Source organism: Amaranthus tricolor, chromosome 4 (genome assembly GCF_026212465.1).
Source record: "Amaranthus tricolor cultivar Red isolate AtriRed21 chromosome 4, ASM2621246v1, whole genome shotgun sequence".
NCBI lineage: Eukaryota > Viridiplantae > Streptophyta > Magnoliopsida > Caryophyllales > Amaranthaceae > Amaranthus > Amaranthus tricolor.
The window spans coordinates 26,036,954-26,056,260 of NC_080050.1; the positions used below are offsets into that span (position 1 = coordinate 26,036,954).

Consider the following 19,307-nt stretch of genomic DNA (forward strand, 5'->3'; position numbering starts at 1 on the left):
AATTTTAAATTCGTATTGAAGTTGGGTCAAGTGGGTTTCGTTATAAGTACGGATAAATATCGGATTATCGGATCTATTTTGAACAGTTCTATGTAAATTATTGTTGGGTTCGACTTGATATATAAAATTCTATTTGTACACATTAAACATCGAATTCATGCTTTGAAAAGGATGAAAAAACAATTGAGAATACTCCCTTATAGGTACCATAAGAGTCTTATTTTTTTATTAAGTCAAGTCACTCTAAATAAAAAGGAACACATGGAGTATTAAATAAGAAGGGAGGGAGAACATTTCTACTTTTGTTGCCTCCCTCTAAATTTTCATCATATTTTGTTTGAGTTGAACCACTTTTTTTTTACTCTTATATGTCAGTTATTTAGCCTGGTTGACTTTTGGTATGAAAACTGATAAATTGAATATAGTAAGTTAAAACGTGAAAGATATAGAGAACAAACAGTGTATAAGTGGTGCGATTGTATTATAAAAAATAAAATGAGGCAAATTCATTGGAATAAACTAAAATGAAAAACAGCAAATCTCCTGTGAGACGGCCGCATACGTGCGACTACTCACAGGTCCAATCCATAATTTTAAAGTTGTCATTTTAAAGTTTAAATTGGACATTTTAAACCTTAAAATAGACATTTTAAGTCTTGAATTTGACAATCTTTAAACTATTAGACTAGACATTTTAAGTCTTGAATTTGACAATCTTTAAACCATTGGACTAGACATTTTAAGTCTCGAAATGAATATTTTACAGTTGGAGTAGGTAAGTAAAATATTAAACTAAGGGTTGGAGTAGGGATTTTAAGAGTTAAAATTGACATTTTAAGTGGGGGAATGAATATTTTAAGGTTGAAGTCGATAACTAAAAAATTAAATTAAACCTCTGGAAAGGAAGATTGAGGCATGGAGTAAGGATTCTAAGTGTTAGATTTGTCTTTTTAAATCTTAAAATTGATGTTTTAAGGCTTGAATTCGACAAGTACAAATTTGGTTGCACGCGTGAGGTGGCCACATACAAGTTTTTGTGAATGAAAAAATGAGGCAAATTAATTTTGTCAGAAGAGTATTATTTTTTATTTGAAAATAAATCTTACTAAAACTTATTAATCACATTCATATATTTTAGTTCTCTTTTTATATCAATCACATAATTTAATTTGTTTTTCCATTTATCTTTAAGTTTAAACATACTCAATTTGCAAATAATGTAAATTTAAGAGGACATAGTAATACTCGTCTTCTCTTATGATTGTTCCTCATAGTAAAATACGAGTATTTTTGTGAAGTATGTAGGTGAGGTCATTCTTTTAATAAAATTAATATAAGGATTAATAAAGTGATAAATATATCGCAAATTTTAAAAAAACTCTATCCTTTATTATTAACTTTCAGGCTATTATGACTATCAATCTTACATGGTGAAGTACGTAGATGAGGTTAATCTTTTCGAAACGTAAAATCATAAAATTGTAAATTAAGATTGAGATTCTAATAAACATGGTGGTAATAGAGAAGTACTATTATGTGATTAGAGCAACAAACAAGTGAAGGAGAGAGAAAATTAGGGTTTTAAAAAAATAACCTAAGCTTTTGATATCATAAAAGAATATTTTACCTTAAGTAATTTTTTGTATTGAATCAACTATATACCAATGTACAAAGATAATATTAGGAAATTAAACATTACACAATAATAAATATAGCTAAAATAAAATATTTTAATATATATACAAGAATAAATTAATGTCCTTGATATATTATTATTATTTTGATAGAAAGTCACTAGCATGTCATTTTCTACCAAAAAAACTTAATTAAATGACTAATTACCTTTTTTTAAAAAATAAATCGTATGAGTCTGTCTTAGATTAAGTTATATAAGATAACTTAGTGATTTTAAATTACTTCATATCAAAGATTTAACTTTAATAATTTAAAAATTTATTAAATAACCAATCAACTAGAAATTTTGCTCGATTGGATGAATCAAATAAGGTAAAAAATAACATGAATTAATTATATTCATTAGAAATTAATTAAATTTTTTAAATTTGAAATTTCAATTTTGAAATTTATGCTACATGGATTTACTTAATATAGAAATTAATTAATTTATTTAATTTAAAATTTAAAATGAGCCACTAAATATTTATATCATATATATTTATGGGATAAAATTATTGATATAATTATATTATAGATGATTCATAAAATAATTATAGTTATATATTTTAGATTTGAATCTTGCAGATGATCAATTAAAGAATTACGCTCTGCATGATTTCAAGAGACAGCTTTGCAAGTATTGTAATAGTGGTAGTTCTTTGATGAATATGTGTTTAGATATGTGCCCAAACGATATTTTCATCAAAGATGATCATAGTAAGCTAATTATGGAAGAGCTTAATTATGACGAGGATTCTTTGAAAGCTGAAATGCTATAGTTGCCAATTCTTCCATTGATGACCGAAGAGCAAACCTTAATATACAATGAAATTATCATAGCTATTAAAAAAGGTGGAGGGTTTTTTTTTCTTGTATGGATAGGGTGACATCGGAAAGACATTTATGTAGAGGATATTATGTGCATGTCTACAAGTTAAATTGTCCTTCATATTGCCTCAAGTGACATAACATCTTTGTTACTTTCTAAAGGAAATATTGGATATTCAAGATTTAAAATACCCTTTATTATTATCGAAATTCATTGTGTAGAGACATAGAATCCAAAAGTCTATTAGCAAACCTTCTTAAAAGAACTAAGCTCAATATTTGGGATGACAAGCATTGTTTTGAAGCCCTACTCCAAATGGTAAATTGAATTAATTTTTGGCGGCTAAGTTGTTGTCTTCGGTGATTTTAGGCAAATTTTGCCAGTGATTCCAAAGGGTACAAGATAAGATATTATCTTTGAGCAAAACTAGACTTTTAAAAGATTTGCAATGCGACAATTTGTAGATTGAATTCTCAAAGTTGGAGATGGAAGCTTAGAAGACCTAACGGTGGAATGACTTCTAATGATGTAGCTGAAGATCTACTAATAAGGATGAATCTAATCCAATAGCTACTACTGTTGATTGAACATATTACATATCCAAGAATTTGTTTTTCTTTTTTTTTTTGGGTGGTGGGGGGGGGGGGGGGGGGTTGGTAAGGTTAAGAACATCCATAAATTGTTTATTGTATAGACTATAATACTCATTCTGTTCCTCTGAGATTGCACCTATACAGTTTTGGGTAAATTTTAATGGAAAAGACAACTGAATTAGAGTATAAGACAAAAAAAGTAAATGTTATAAATGAATGGTTAAGATGAAAAGAAATAATAAATTTGTGAACGAGATTAAAAGAAAGAATGAAATCATTATCAAAAAAAGAAAATATGTAAAATAAATGAGATAAATTAAAATAATAAGTAATGCAAATGGAGAGGAACTGATAGAGTAGAAAACTTGTCACATTAACTTAGTTGACAAGTTAATTCAAATTTTTTTTAAATGTATGGGTCATTTTCACTCATTTGTCCACCTCTAAGTGTGACACTATATAACATGATTGAGCATAAAAGAATATAAACATTGGGAACTATCCAATACATCATCGAATGTTAATTTTGGAGGAAAAGTAGAATAAATTGGGTTCACTACCATCTTAATCATCTTATCTGAACTCCAAATCTAAACTGCAAACTCCTATTAAGGTATCCCATGTTTTAGTGGCTATTTTGGCTTAGCGACGAATTGTCGCTACATGCCGTTTAGCGACAAACTGACGACCAAAATGTTTGTCACCATAATAGACCAATATTTTCGTTGCAAACGAATAATAATAGGAGTAATTAAAATACCCACACTTCCTCCGTCCCCTTTACCATCCTTCCCATCCCTCCACCATCTTGATCTGCCTAAATATCTCTATTCATTTCCATCACTCATTTTCACCCTTTAAAACTTGAAATATTGGGAAAAGGAAAAAAACTACTTACCTTGAAGCCGAAGAAGGCATCGAGATTGGAAGGGAGAAGCTTTTTGTGTTTTGGAATGAACCAGATCTAAAATTAGACAAAGTGTTAATTTTATATTCAGACATTAACAACAAACCAACCACCATTCATTGTCTTTTTTGCTCTTTGCAACAATTTGCTTTTCTATCGCCAATTCGTCACTGATTTTGTTTTTCTGATGACAATTTATTTTTCGTTGCTTGCTAATCGTCGCAATCACACCGTTTTTTGTAGTCTATAGCTTAAATTTGCTCCACAAAGTTTTCCTTGATCCCTCTTTCCAAGAGAAAACACACCAGCCAAAAAGATAAAGTAAAGAGCCATGTGATGAAATTCAGGGAGCTCCCAAACCAAAAATAACAAGAACCAATAACGGAAAGAGTAGCAATCAATCAATAAGTCACCATCTTTTGTCAAATCTTCATTCATAGAATTGCAATCAAAAGCCACTACACAAGAAGCCAAACTGAGACTCTCCAATGCAAATAGTGGCTTCTAAGTCCACCTATGCCCTCACCGAGGCGGGGTTTCAAGGGTCAGATGTGTGCTACCTAAATCAAGTCCTATACGTAATCCCTAGATGCAGTTTCTTGACTTCTAAAATTGGTTTTGATGTACTTTATATTCTATTTGGCACTGGACAACTAATGAGTGATCGACTGATTGTCATCATAACCATCATCATCATATCCAGTATATGCCACTCATAGAAGCTAAAATCAAGGGTCTAGGGTGGGAAAGACGACGACAGACCATACCCTTATTGCAGGCGATAAAGAGGTGGCGGTCAGGGAGAAACTCGACTCGATAAAGACCTCCAAATAAAAAAGGCAACACATGACAAATAGCAAGACAAACTACTAATAAGTGATACTATTTAATAAAAAACATAAAAAGGATGCAATATTACTAGTCAGCAACAAACTAAAGACTCACTCTAACTGTGCAGATAACCTCTTTACAGACCTACGAAATAAAAAATATCAAATATCACTCAGCAATGAAGTCAAGAAACTGCAAAAACTATAAAAAATGTACCTGTATTCCATATCAAAACACCGAAGAATGACACGTTCACTTCACGACAACTTCAAAAGTGGCAATTAATCCGCAATCACTTGGAACACAACTTCAATCTTATCTTTACAACATTCCATGTAAATGCGTCTACTTAAAAAAGTTTAGCTTCAAATAGCACAAAAAATTCTACACAACGAATACTACTAATAAGTAGATATGGGTACAAATTCATCAATTCAAAAAGTTAAAATGAATCAAAAAAATACGAGAACTGAAAAAACTTTTAAAATTCACTTAAAAATGAACAAGTATGGATTTCACAAAATGGTGTAATGCAAAATTGAGTTATTTAGCAAAGATCCATATATAGTGTTCAACAATACTATGAACCACTACTAGAGCTATCATTCCAGAAAATCAAGCATCAATCTTGGTTATTATCATCACTACTGGAAGAAAGTACGAAATACAAAAGTAGATAGCAGTATCTTGCCTATTTCATTTTGGCCTCGGTAAATAATACATGGCGGTTAACTCGAGGGTCATATTTGCGGAACTCAAGCTTCTCTGGAAGCTTCTTGGGATTCTTCTTTGTCACATAGAAAAAGCCAGTTCCAGCAGAAGAAACGAGCCTTATAAATATTGCACCAGCCTTTTTAGCCTTTCCCATTATTCAATTCACACACAAGAGGCCTTCACCTGCTACGTGCGAGGGTCATATTGTTATGTAATTAATCAAAGCAGACAACTGTTTGTAATTACTAATTAACTATAGCATAAAAGTATTTGCCACTGCAACTAAGAGAGAAAAACTACATCTAAGCAAAGCAACCCAGGCATTAAGATACAAATTAATCCAGTCCTTTAAGAAGAATCTAGAATTACACACAAATGAAAAGTAGAAACATCAGATTGAGCCCTTGAAACATCAAAAATTCTAACACCACCACCCATGACAGGTTCGAGATTTTGGAATTTTGATGATTAAACAATCAAGATCAATGATGATAAACTTTAAATGCATCTCAACGGAAGATTAAGATATTTGGAGAAATTTTGCAACCCAAAAATCAAATAAACCAATACAAAATACAAAGTCTAAAATCATAGTTTAAATAGAATTCAAAAAAAAAAACAATTTCTTCTTCGGTGCCCTTTAGCACTCTGATTTTCTCTTTGGTATACTTCTATAATATTTGGTATAAAGGAAACAAAAGAATTAAAAATTACTAATATGATGAATTTTATTAATAGCCCAAAAATAAAACTAAAATGACTTATCAAAGAAGTCGAGTGAAAGTGGAAGTAATACATTTCAATCTGCTCCTCTTATCAATAAAACCAAGAAAAAGAACAAAATGGAAGCAATTCACTGTTGACATAAAGGGGTGTTTGGACATTGGCTTTTACATTGACTTTTTAGTTGGCTTTTGGTTTGTTGGTTGGTTAAACAACAAAAACAAAAGTATTTTGGTAGATGGCTTAAAAGCTATTCCAGTTAGCTTTTTTGTTGTCTTTTGGCTTATTGACCCATTTTTTCAGCTAAATTTACCAAACATCTCCATAAACAACATACTTTGTCAGCTAGCTTAAAATCCAACAAAAACAGTCAACATTTCCAACTGGACAAACAAACCAAATAAAAAAGCCAACAGTCGATTGACAAACACCCCCAAAGGTAAAAATCTTACAGTGATTCATTTTGTAGGGAAGAAAAAGTATTGTGCTTGGAGCCTGGAAGCTTCAATAATATTAAGTTGATTACTCCTTAATTGACATTTATCTCTCATTTTCTCGTGTGCAGTATTTACTTTGTTTATAAGTCTGCTTTTCAAACGTTTCACATTACTTTCTAATCTCTTTCGAACGTTTTGGTTTTGATTATGCTTCAAATTATTGTGCTTGTTTAATTTATGGGTAAAATATGGCAACTGGGTGACTGCAGAAACCGAGTAAACCCACAAATCAACTTTTAATTTTGTTGGGAGTAGATTTGAAATTGGAGAGTTCAAATCTTCTTGTAGCTAGACTATCAACTAATGAGTATATGCCAATTACTATTTCACCTTAAATTTACCTTCACATAAGATTCAATACTAGAAGGTAAAATAAAATCAAATATATAGATAGCTCTTAATTTAATTTGCCAAATCAAAAGCAAAGCGATTACACAAACATATCAAAAAAAATGATATGTAACCATCATAATAACTAGTTCAATTCTCCCAAAGTCCCAATTATCAAACTCAAATCGGTACCAAGAAATCAACTACATATTAAAACAAGGAATTCCAAATAGTTTTTTTAAAAAAAAGAATTAGAGAATAAGAGAAGTAAAGAACCAATAAATAAAAGAATTTACTTTATTACTAAAGTAAATCCCAATAGGGTTTTTTGCTTGAGCTTGCTAGTCTCCGCTAAAGGCTACAGAATGAGGGATTTACCTTCTCTAATCTCCTCTGTCATATAACTTCCCAAATTTTCTCCAAGGTTAATCTTATCATTAACAGATTATACAAAAAATAATATTTCCAACATTATCATTTATGATTCAACTCTTAAAAATTACTTTCTGTTTTTTAACTTGCACCATTTGCCTTTTCACAACACCCAATGCATGTTTTTAATCGTTACAACAATATCAAAGCCTTAATCCCAAAAGATTAGAGTGCGATACAAAAACCAATATATAAGCCAATGATCGTCCATATAAATTATTCTTGTTCATTTGTTTCGATATTCTACCATTTCAATTTGTAAGTTTAGGTCACTTATATCCTTTTCCACTCATGTTCTCCAATCATCTTCAATATTAGTCCATATAGGTTCGCGTATACAGTTATACTCCATCTTTACACATGTCCAAACCATGTTAAACGATTCTCTTTCGTCTTTTACTCAGCATTTGCAACTCTGAAACTCATTCTTACATACTTGTTTCGAATTCTATCCCTTAGATATTTATATTCATCCATCGAAGCATTCACATTGGCACTATTCTCATCTTTCTAATATGATTCTTTCTAACAGCCCACAATTTTGATTCATATGGTAGCGTCGGTCTAATTCTCGTTCGATAAAATTTATCCTTTAACTTTAAGGACACATTTCAATCACATAATATTCCACTTTTCGCTCTTCATTTTCAATACCCATACTTAATTCTCTGAGTCACATCTTATTGAATGTCCCCACTACTTTGAAATATGGATCAAGGTATTTGAAGCATCCACTTGAAGCGATTTCTTTAACTTTTGACTTCACAGTGTCTTTCATTATCATGTTTTCAATCATTAATATCTCTAACTATTATGAAAATAAAAAACTATAAAAACTAAAAATTAATAAACTTCCGATCGAGACGATTCAGACAAGAACTCATATGATTATGTTTTAACTTATAGATGAACGACAATAACCAAGCCAGTGTGGTAGATAAATAGTGTCGAAGTCAACACATGTGTAACTAAAAAAATCGGAGAAAGTATCAGTTACATACTTCATATCGATAATGTAACTGATATTCCATTTCTTATCATTTAACTTCCTTAATCTTCTCCAAATGTTGTTACAGAGATTCGGGTATCTTCAATTCATTCCTCTGTAATTTAACATCCATCCTCTAACAATGTTAAACAACAGTTTGCATAGAACCCAAATCAAACTCTTACAAAATAAATCACGAACGCCAACCAAGATATACAAAAAAAATGAAACACTATAAATTAATAGCACAAACTGAGGCAGAAACTACGGTAAATTGTGAGGAAACAGCAGTGGCCGACAGTGCGGAAGGACGGGAGAGTGACTGAACGACTGAGTCTAAAGGCGGTGGCCGATGAGTCGTAAAGTGTGACTGAGCGGATCCAGATATAAATCGAGTGCTGTCATGATTAAGACTTTAATCAAGAAGAATAAACTCCTTACTCAAAGAACCATACTTGTTGCAGCGTTAATATTGAATTTAGGGATTTCTAATCCATTGCAATTGGTTCATTTAGCTTATGTCAAAGTTTTACTCCATTTATTTTTAGTAAGCAATAAAGTATTAGTCACAAGCTTTAACTTGACTCAAACCGTACACACTGAAGCCAAAAAGGAAGGGAGATGTGTCCTCACAAAACCAAGTTTCTCTCTTTCAACAACACCCATGGAACATCCTATTCACACTAGAACTCCACTCATTCCAAACAATGAAAAAGACCAGTGACAGAGAAAAAAATTAAGGGAAAGATCATTCGAACAATTATTCAAGTTTAAGAATCAAACAAGTAGAAATTGAATCAAACAATCACCCACAAATTATACCAAGTCTATGAATCAAACAATTATCTAAAAACAAATTGAAGGCATAACGCAGGACAGAGATTGAATCAATAATCAAACAATTATCCACAATTATTCCAAGTTGATGAATCAAACAATTACCCACAAATAGACATTGAATCAAAAAGGCAACAAAAGAAATTGAATGTTGAAACAAATCAACAATTACCAGAGTAGCGTGAAAACTGAAGGCAAAATGAAGAAGAGAGAGGCGGATGACGGATGGCGGTGGGCCGGGAGTCGAGGTCAAGCGCCAACCTTGGAAGTTACAACAGTCGTAGGCTCGATTTGCAGGCACTGGTTGTTGAAAGGGAATTGGAAAATGGGGATGTCGCAAAATGGAATGAAATTAGGGTTTAATAAAGGTTTAAAAAAAAAAAGAATGCATGCATTTAGACTCGAACCTGAGACCTCTACGTTATGCTCATTTGTAGTCCTTAGTTAAAAAATCCGTCACTTCTTTTCAAATAAAATTTAGGAATTTTATTGTTAAACTTTAATTATGATTCCTTATTAATTTATATGAAAATATATATTCATGTGGAATCTCGATAGATTGGTTTCAATATGTATTTTCTACATATTAACTTTTTAAAATGTTTAAAACTCACAATAAAAATTATTTAAATTTTAAGTGTGCAGTAAAATCTACATAAAAAATAAATAAAAAGAACAAATGAAAATAAAAGGAGTACTATATATCATTAAGTACATAACCCTTTAAAATATGCTACTTTTTGGTATGTATGTTCAACACTCAAAGAGTCAACAACACATGTTTAATAGATCAAGTTGTTCCAATTTATATATTTATGTTGATTTTTTATTCAAATATGAATTTCATTGGTTTGATTCTATATTTTTGGGTTGGCTTCGGCTTTAATAAGATTGAAATTATATTTTTATTTAGAATCATAAATTAGGATTTGCTTGAATGAATGAGGTATGTTTGACGTAGATTGAGTTGAGCCTTTTTTATCTTTCAAAGTTAAAACACTTATTGGATATCGGGTCGAATTGTTTAAAATGAGTTTCTTTTGACACGATAATAGTACAATTTACTGAGGTATCATAACATATTAATTCTATTCAAATATGTAACACACTCAAATTTAAACCCCTTAAAATTTAAGAGAACGTACTTAAAAATACTAATGAATTCAATGTATAAGAGTGTTACTGCTTCACTAGTTTGCCCAAAAGCTAATGAATGGTAGGGGTTTTTAAAGCACTTGATCCGCTTGACCTACTCGACAACCCAAAGTTTAAATGAGTCAAATCTAAGAAAAAAAGTTTCTAAGTTGAAAATCCAACCATCCTGGGTCAGGTCATAGGCCACTTTTTGATAAAATTCAGCTGCCCGTTATACCCGTGTAACCCCAACAGCTATAAAAGAGTAAAATAACCCTAAAATCAAAGGCAGGCTTGAAATATTTTTATATTTTCCGATTAACTAGTTTAAAAATAAAGTAGGAAGTTAACAGAATAATAAAAGGTTAAAAGGAAAACAAAAAATTCTAACCTAATACAGCGCGTAAATCTGTGTTTATAGTCCGCGTTAATCCATTGATTATAGATATCCGAAACTGCTTTGTATAGAACAAAAAAATGTACCAAAAACGCAAAAAATCACAGCGTTTGCTGTTTCAGGATGAGGCACTTAATCTGTTAAGAACCTCCATAACCATTTGATCTCTAGGGATTAAATCCTCCTTCTTGGCCTTTACGTCCCTAACTTTCACCATCCCCGCTTCCAATTCCTGCTTACCAATCATGACGGCAAATGGGATACCAGATGATTCTGCGCGTTCGAAGATTTTGAAAACCTTTTTTACTAGCATAAATTCTGCTTTTATTTTGGCACTCCATAGTTTGTTCACATATTCAACGGCTAAACTCAAGTCATCTCCCATAACACCCACCAAAACCTGGGTTTCATTAGCTCTTACTACCTGCCATATGCATTATATCAGGAAGCAGTCAGTATATCGAGTTCGAAGTTCATAAGGTTTCAAAATAAGATGATCTTTCATGAAAAAATTTCAGACATTCTGCAACATTTCACAGCAACACACCTCTCATTTCTCTACATAACGCTATCGCAGATTGACATAAAGGTAAATATGGCAATCGTTTAAAGAGGTTACCGATACCCAAAGTGACAAGAGGTATTAGTCTCGTGAAGTAAATAATTCTGAAGACACCCAATTACAGAAAGTATCGTGACTCAGATGGGATACAGAATTATTAATCACCATACATGTCATGAATGTCGGCTACAATAGTTGTTCAGTTTCGTATTAGAACAAAATAACACACATATGAAAAGGAATCTTCTTTTATCACCTGATTTTGCTCTTTCTGATTCTGCTCCATTATAGCAAATACACGTTCTATTCCCAGGCTGACACCAACTGCTGGAACCTGCTTGGAACCAAACATCCCTATAAGATTGTCATAGCGTCCACCAGCAGCAATTGATCCGACCTGGTAGCATACACATGTCAGTCAATTTGATCATATATCAGGAATTTGGAATATCTAGTAATATAAATAGGAAAATGGACCTGAGCAGAATATTTTAAATCTAATTATTCTATATATGTATATATTTTTCAACGAACAAAGAGGCGGAAGCTATGAAGAAAAAAACAGTTACTGCTGGGATTTGATCAGAGTAAGGCAAGTACGACTAAGCACTAGACATGACTAGTAGTTCCAATTAATCTCTCTGCCCCCTCTAGCTAGTCCCTGTTACTCTAGCCACAAATCAAGGAGTACAATGTATTAGTGATGTAATTTTCATATGGTCTGTTAAAGTGGTAAAGAGAGATAAATTGGTGGGAGCTGATGAAGAAAGAATGCCAAACAAGGAAAGATTACAAGAGGGATACACAATAGGACTGACAAAAACAGAAGCACGGATAAACAAAAAGGGTGAAAGAAGTATAAGTCATTATGAATTTCTAGTAAACACTACTGATGCCATGTAAATACATAATGAGGAGGGCTTGCAAAAGTATGTGAAATGTTCACCTGTGTTGTCCCTTTGAAGACAGCTTCGTATATCACCCCAGTATAGTAATCAAGACCTCTTGCAAGACTTAAATCGAAAACTATTTTATCTATGCACTTTGATTTATCCAAAGCTTTGAACAAAACCTCCAATTCATCCAGTGCAAGGGCTGAACCTTCATGTTTCAAAAACTCACTGCCTTCCTGTTTGAGCTTCATAAGTAGTTCCAGAGGAGATCCCCTTTCCTTCACAAAACTACCAATCCTATCAGCTGTCTCTGCAGTTAAACCCTTTTCCTCCACCTGCATAAGTTAAGAAACACTTCATCAATGACCAAATTATGTCATAGTGGGCAAAAGTTGAACCATAAACACCATATAAATTGCTTATACTTTGAATAAATAATGACTTATTCCCTCCCACAATGGCAACGACTAACAGGAACCTTTCTTGATCCTAGGAGATGCAAGATAGAGTGAATTATAACACGGCTCTCATAAAAAAAGAAGGTTATCTTTTTTCCCGCTAGCCATTAGGAATGCGCAAAGAAATCGCTCATTACATATGGACATGATGCAAGTTCATAACGACGACAATTTCTCAATACAAGGTGAACATAAAGCATGGTGTTAAAATCTCACCATCTCCCTTTTTATTTGCTCAAACGACTGTTTGTCCAGCTTGTCAATACTTGAACAAATTGTCCTAAATTTTTCTGGAGGAACCCCACAAATATCTAACATTCCATCCAGCAACTTGCGATGATTCAACTTTACCTGCAGTTTCAGTACAGCAAAGGACAAATTTCAAGATCATAATTTCTGGAACAATTAAGAAAAAGATGCAATCTGAGGGCTCACTGTTGCATCACATGATATGCTTCTAGAGGTTAATATCTAATTTGAAGAAGGTGCATGGACAAAAAAAAAATCACACGAACAAAACTTAAATGTACAAATAGCTGCAGATAAATGCATGCAAATCCTACCTCATAGTCTCCAATGTTCAATTCATCAAGAAGCTCGGTCAAAATTTTAACCACCTCAAAATCAGGCCCCATCTTCTCAAACTGGCCAGCAATATCAAAATCACATTGATAAAATTCACGATATCTTCCTTTAGATGGATTGTCCCTTCTGTAAACTTTAGCAATTTGGTATCTTTTGAATGATGTAAGACTATTCATCGCCACATATCGTGCAAATGGTACAGTTAAGTCATATCGCAAAGAACAAAGCTCTCCGCCCTGCAACGAATTTGGCAACAAAAAGAATAACAATTAGTTTAAAAAATTATTGTCATTTGAGTTAAGACAACTATACAGAAAGAAATGGAACTTACAACTAATAGATCAGTAATCACAGAAAGATACAAGTTAGTACTGCAAAGATCCAAAACTATCAGAAAGTTCTAGGAATTCAGGTGGGAGAGTCGTGGAGATACAAACATATAAGGATATACAACATTTTTCAAACTTGTAACTCCAGTACGTAAAGTTGTCAAACAAGCAAAATTTGACTTTTTTGATAGCAGCATGTAAAAGAACTCAAATCTGAAGACACAAAGGTTTTTATATTTCCTTAATATCAAAGCACATTTGACAATTCATGTAACAGGTAAAGGTTTGGTTTGGCTAAGAAAAACAATTAATAATTATAAGTAAGCTTTGGGTGACAAGGACTAAAGGTCTGTTCATCCCATCAATTTCACTTACATATTTTCAGTTCAGCTGGGGATAGCAGGCCAGGAAATTTCTCAATCTGAGCAGGTAGGAAGGTTAAGCACCAATTAGGGTAATGAAATTATATTTAAGCATCCCTGAGAAAAGATGACTAGCGGATTTGCTGACTGCAAACAAAATGTATTTAGTAACGGATTTTGAAACTATAATTCAAACAAAAAAGCTATGGGGGCTAAGTATCAAACTCTCAACCACTACTTTAGAAACTATACTCTTAACTGCTGAACATCTTTTCATTGTAATAGTTATACAACAGTTTGCATTTGTATAACAACCTAAAGAATTTTATGGGGGTTGGTCCCTTTGGGCCTACATAAACAGTTGCCATTAAATATAGCTACTTACTCTCCTGATAATGAAAATAACCTCAAGACTCAAGATGCAGGAGCAGAATGAAGGAGTACCTGATCAGCCAAATCATAAATCAATTTTGAATCCTCTCCATATTTTCCCATCAAAGTTTCTCTTAATTCAAAAACAGGAGTATCCAGAGCCATTGCACCGTGCCTCTTGAAAACATCTGTAATGATTGAAAATGCTTTTTCCCTGACTACCATCTGTTCTTTAGCAAAATCACGTGTACCCTGAAATGCACGGAAGAGTCAGAGACAGATATAATAGTCCAGGGAATTATATAGCGCTCACAATAGGACAAGATATCTTGGAACAAGTTTTAACAAAAAGATATTACTCCCGAACAGAAAAAAATGAAATCAAACAAAGTATGCACTAACATGTATACATGAGTGACTAGCTTATTACAGAAGGCGTTCTAACATGCATAACGACAGCATAATCAATTCTGGCCTAAAAGACATTAGAGGTACATGGAAAGAAGCATGCTAAAGGAGCAAAAGGACATTTGCTTCACCAGAGTAGAAATCCAAAACTAACATCCTACTACAAGTCTACAACATTTCATCACTCTAACATCATTAAATACCCAAAACTAACACTCAAGAAAAATTGCATTTAACGTATTTTCATCAGGAAAAAATGCCATAGGTAAAATCCATCTCAGTAATTATGTATTTAGTAGATAAAAACAGCCCTCAAAACACGGATTCTATTTCCAAACTAGATTCTAAAGATTAAAACCCCAATCAACTGCCAAATAGTTTTTTGATCACAAAATCATCGGTCTTATTGATACTTCCTCCATTTCTTTTTGCCCTTCCTACTTTCAACAAAAAGTTTTATAATTTCCATTGGTCGAAGTAGAACAAACAAACAGACAACGGTGGTACAAAAAAATTAATCTCATTAAGCCAGGAAATGTCACATCCACTGAATTCGACTGTGAAAGGTTTCCCGGACTTACTTGTGGAAGGAACATGTTCACCACAATCATTTCAATTTCTTTTATATGTAGCAGAGCATTACACATAGTCAAAAGTAATAGCCTATTTCTCCATTAGTAGCACTAAACGTTAATAATCTTAATGATTCAATAATATTTTAATTTTCAAGGGCATTCAATTAGTATTCACCTATCTACATAGTTCTATAGCTATTTCTTTAACATTTCATCATATTAACATTGAAGCAACTCCTAGAATGACAAATTTTTGTCTAAGAATAACTGCACCAATCAACTATTTTGTTATTTACAAATTACAATTTACCCTTTCCCCTTAAAAGTGACAAATGGAAAATTAGATACTACAACAAAAAAATTAATATGAACTTTTAGATAATGTAAGCAAAGCTATTAATTTACTTATACAACAAAAGATGCTTCTCCTCTTATTCTTAGTACTGTAATCTCTAGGTGCTTCATTCTTATTGTAAGTAGTTGTTATAAGTATTAATTATAGAATCCATAGAATAGTTGCGACCCAAAGTAGACCCTACAAAGCGTAACGAGTGCAGTCGAGTCAAGGTGAGCATTTCTCATCTTGACTCGCAACATCAGTAATGTAACTTCAGCCAAAACTCAAGTTTTGTCATGCTCATCTAAGTTACTCTCTCGTTGTTCACACAAAATTGTTCACGGGAATTAAGAAAGATAAAATCTTTGTGAATTGTGATTAAAGTAATGATAAGATAGATAGCAGAAATTTTGTATATTGATTTAAATTGTAAGTGCGGAACATGTAGAGAGTAGGGACCCTGTAAATAAAATTAAATAAAAATAGATAATGATAAATATGAATCTAGAGGATTAGATATTTTATATTGGATTTAATCGTAAATAGAGAACATGTAGGGACCACCAGACTAGACTATTGATATTTTATAATAAAAAAGAAAGAACAATTTTGTCCAGCATAACTGCATAAGTAAAAATAAGGCTTAAATATGACCAAAATTATGGAATGAAAAAAGAAAATTATTTAGGAGAACAAATGAAACTTCCCAAAATGGCAAATGAGAACATAATTTAGGAACGGAGGGAGCATTTCTCAACTTGAATTACTACTTCTATACTATAGAACTTAAACAAATGATTCCTTAAATATATATTTGAAATCTTTACTAGTATTGTGCAAAAATTTTCCACCAAATGCAATGTTTTTATATATCATATATACTCCTTTGTTCCTATCAATTAGCTCCAATTGGAAATGACACATAGATAAATTGGGTATAGTGAGTTGAAGTGCATAGGTCATATAGAGAATATAGTGAGTTGAACTCATGCTTACAATACTTAGAGAACTAAGCTGAATGAGTCAAACAACAACAAAAGAACATGAGACAACCAGGAAAGCATGCCCAAGTAAGTGACAAAGCGATACTGAAGCCGTAAGATAGTACTCATGGATGAGAATTAAGATAGCTAATAGGAATGGTACCTCTCACAAACTTTAAAGAATTTTGTAAATTAAATGAACCACAAAGCATTGCAGCACGGTACTAAAAACCATATGGTCGCAAGAATACACATAATATCTACAGCCATGGAGGAATAAAATAGAAATTTAGCAGCTTAAAATATTTTAGCTTTTAGAGATTGAAGCCAGCACTATAGTTTTAAAACATGACAGGCGTAAGATGTCACATAAGCAACTAAACAAAATAATTAGATGAAATAAATAATCACCTTCGCAAGTTTTGGGAGTCTTCTGCTTTCATTGCTTTCTACAATTTCTTTTATCTTCTCTAAGAAATCGCTAAAGACAGGAACCTTGGGATCCAAAAATAAGCAAAGATTCTCAGTCAAGTTTTGTAAGTTAGCAGACTCATCAACTCCATCTACTATAACACCCTGCAATCTCTCCCTAATAAGTTGTAGAACAGCCGATGTACCCTTTCCTAAAACCTTTTTCTTCTTATCACTCCTCTTATCCATTTTTGTATCCTCGGAGTTAGCAGCAAAAACCTGCTTACCGAGCAATTCACTTCCCTCCAGTGCAACAATAGCAGTTATCATCTCCCAAGCAACCACAGTCATCACCAAACAAAACAATTCATAAACATTGTGCACAAATTGAGCATAATTCATCTCAAATGCAGCATCTAAACCTAGCTTGAAAGCATTTTTTAAACTCTGCTCAGTGGGACACTTCTCATCAATAAGAAGTTTCAAACTCGACCTCAACCCATCACTACCAACACCACTAACATTCAAACCCAATCGAATCAAACTACTTTCCCCCAAACTCCGAAGTGGCGCTGCCAAAGCCACCAATGCCCCTTCCCATGCCTTTCCTACTCCACTAATCACACCCTTCCCCACTGAATTCAGTTGCACCCTCACTCTCGAATGCACTACCCTTACAGCTTCCCTCAAACTCCCATATATTTCAGGAATACTGGAAACTGCATCAATCTCAACCTTACCAACCAATTTAGACCCATTAAGCAAAATCTTTAGATCACTAGCAACACCAGCTTCATCCTTCAAACACTTACCATCCCCTGAATCAACCAAATTAAAAGCGGAATCCTTCGCTTTGGACGTCTCACACGACAAAGCCGCCACAGCTTCCGATACAAGGGATAAACGCGACGCTCCGTAGTCTAACAACGCACAAATACCATCCAATATAGACACAGATAAACAAGTATCCAGCACACATTTTTCCTCTTCAGTAACATCAATTGATTTAAAATTTAAAGAAGTCGATTCAAAATCTAAATTCGAATTTAGGGTTTGGCATATCAAATTGGGTAAATCAACACGAATTGGGGAGCTAGAGAGTACGAGCTTCGACAAGAAAACTGTTGAAGAAGCTCGTACTTCTTCTAGGGTTAGAAATTGAGGAAATGATATCTGGTACTTGATTGAAGGAGATGGATTTTTTATTGATGAGGTTGAAGATGATGATAGTTTATCAAGAATGGAAGAATCAATACGTACCTCAGCGAGCTTATTTGATACAAAGTAAATTGATGTAGAGGAGAGAGAAGAACCTTTTCCCCCGATGGTAATGGCCGCCATTTGAGTAGCCATTGAAGGAGCTTCAAAGAGGAAGAATAAAAGCAGAGGCTTTTAGGGTTCTGCTGAGAGAAGAAACAAAGGTTAAATATCTAACAAAAAAAAAAAGAAAAAGTGATAAAGGTTAAGAATAAGAATAACGCCAAATTGTACTAACTAGCAAAGGCCGTTAAAATCGGGATTTTATTATGAGTAGTAAGACTTTTAGAGTCGAATAGTGAAATCGGATTGTAAAATACAAAATTGCATATTAATAAAATAGTTATAGATGTTTATATTTACGGCCCGTTTGGTACATGGTATTAGAGGGCGGTAATGGTAATAAAATTAAGTAATAAAAAATTTGGTTGTTTGGATGCCTTTAATGGTAATGGATGGTAATAAAATAAAGTAATGAAATTATCAAAAATGGCCATTTTTATTACCATCAAACAACCTGGTATTAGGCTGTAATGGTAATGAAGTATTACTGTGGTAATAAAATAAGGTAATGTTGTTTCGAGCCGAAGAAAAAAAATAATGAAGAAAAAAAGGTAATGTATGTAATTATCCAAAAAAATATTATTATTAAAAAAAGAATCATTAGATAGAATAATTTAGATACAATAATGCTTTTAGATACAAATATACAATAATGAAACTAAGAGTCATTACCATTTTTTATTACTAACAACCAAACGCAATCAATGAAATATTATCTTCCATTACCATTCTTTAGTCATGCACACCAAACAAAAGAATCTTCATTACCAATTCTCATATCAATTCCTTTATTACTATTGCCATTACAACATTTCATTCCCAT

At 32.7% G+C, this 19,307-nt stretch overlaps 2 protein-coding genes across 2 annotated transcripts; both read right to left on the reverse strand.

Annotated features, from left to right (window-relative positions):
• Nucleotides 1-3,145: 3,145 nt before the first annotated feature.
• On the reverse strand, nt 3,146-9,707 carry LOC130810984 (uncharacterized). Its single transcript, XM_057677105.1, has 2 exons — nt 9,531-9,707; nt 3,146-5,734 (listed from the first exon to the last, which is right to left on the reverse strand). The coding sequence occupies exon 2, from the start codon at nt 5,703-5,705 to the stop codon at nt 5,529-5,531; it is 177 nt and encodes a 58-aa protein (XP_057533088.1). The 5' UTR covers nt 5,706-5,734; nt 9,531-9,707; the 3' UTR covers nt 3,146-5,528.
• A 626-nt stretch (nt 9,708-10,333) lies between these two features.
• LOC130810494 (histidine--tRNA ligase, cytoplasmic) lies at nt 10,334-18,630 on the reverse strand. The gene is made up of 7 exons (XM_057676577.1): nt 17,165-18,630; nt 14,523-14,702; nt 13,366-13,623; nt 13,019-13,153; nt 12,398-12,679; nt 11,708-11,848; nt 10,334-11,313 (listed from the first exon to the last, which is right to left on the reverse strand). Exons 1-7 carry the CDS (start codon nt 18,515-18,517, stop codon nt 11,008-11,010), a joined length of 2,655 nt encoding a protein of 884 aa, XP_057532560.1. The 5' UTR covers nt 18,518-18,630; the 3' UTR covers nt 10,334-11,007.
• Nucleotides 18,631-19,307: the final 677 nt, after the last annotated feature.

Bases quoted from the DNA above. Each gene is read 5' to 3' on its own strand.
- LOC130810494 (XM_057676577.1), bottom strand. From the start codon at position 18,517: ATGGCTACTCAAATGGCGGCCATTACCATCGGGGGAAAAGGTTCTTCT. The intron at 13,624-14,522 runs GTACTCCTTCAT...AATTCGTTGCAG, and splicing joins TTTATGATTTGGCTGATCAG to GGCGGAGAGCTTTGTTCTTT. The intron at 12,680-13,018 runs GTGAGATTTTAA...TAACTTATGCAG, and splicing joins AGCAAATAAAAAGGGAGATG to GTGGAGGAAAAGGGTTTAAC.
- LOC130810984 (XM_057677105.1), bottom strand. From the start codon at position 5,705: ATGGGAAAGGCTAAAAAGGCTGGTGCAATATTTATAAGGCTCGTTTCT.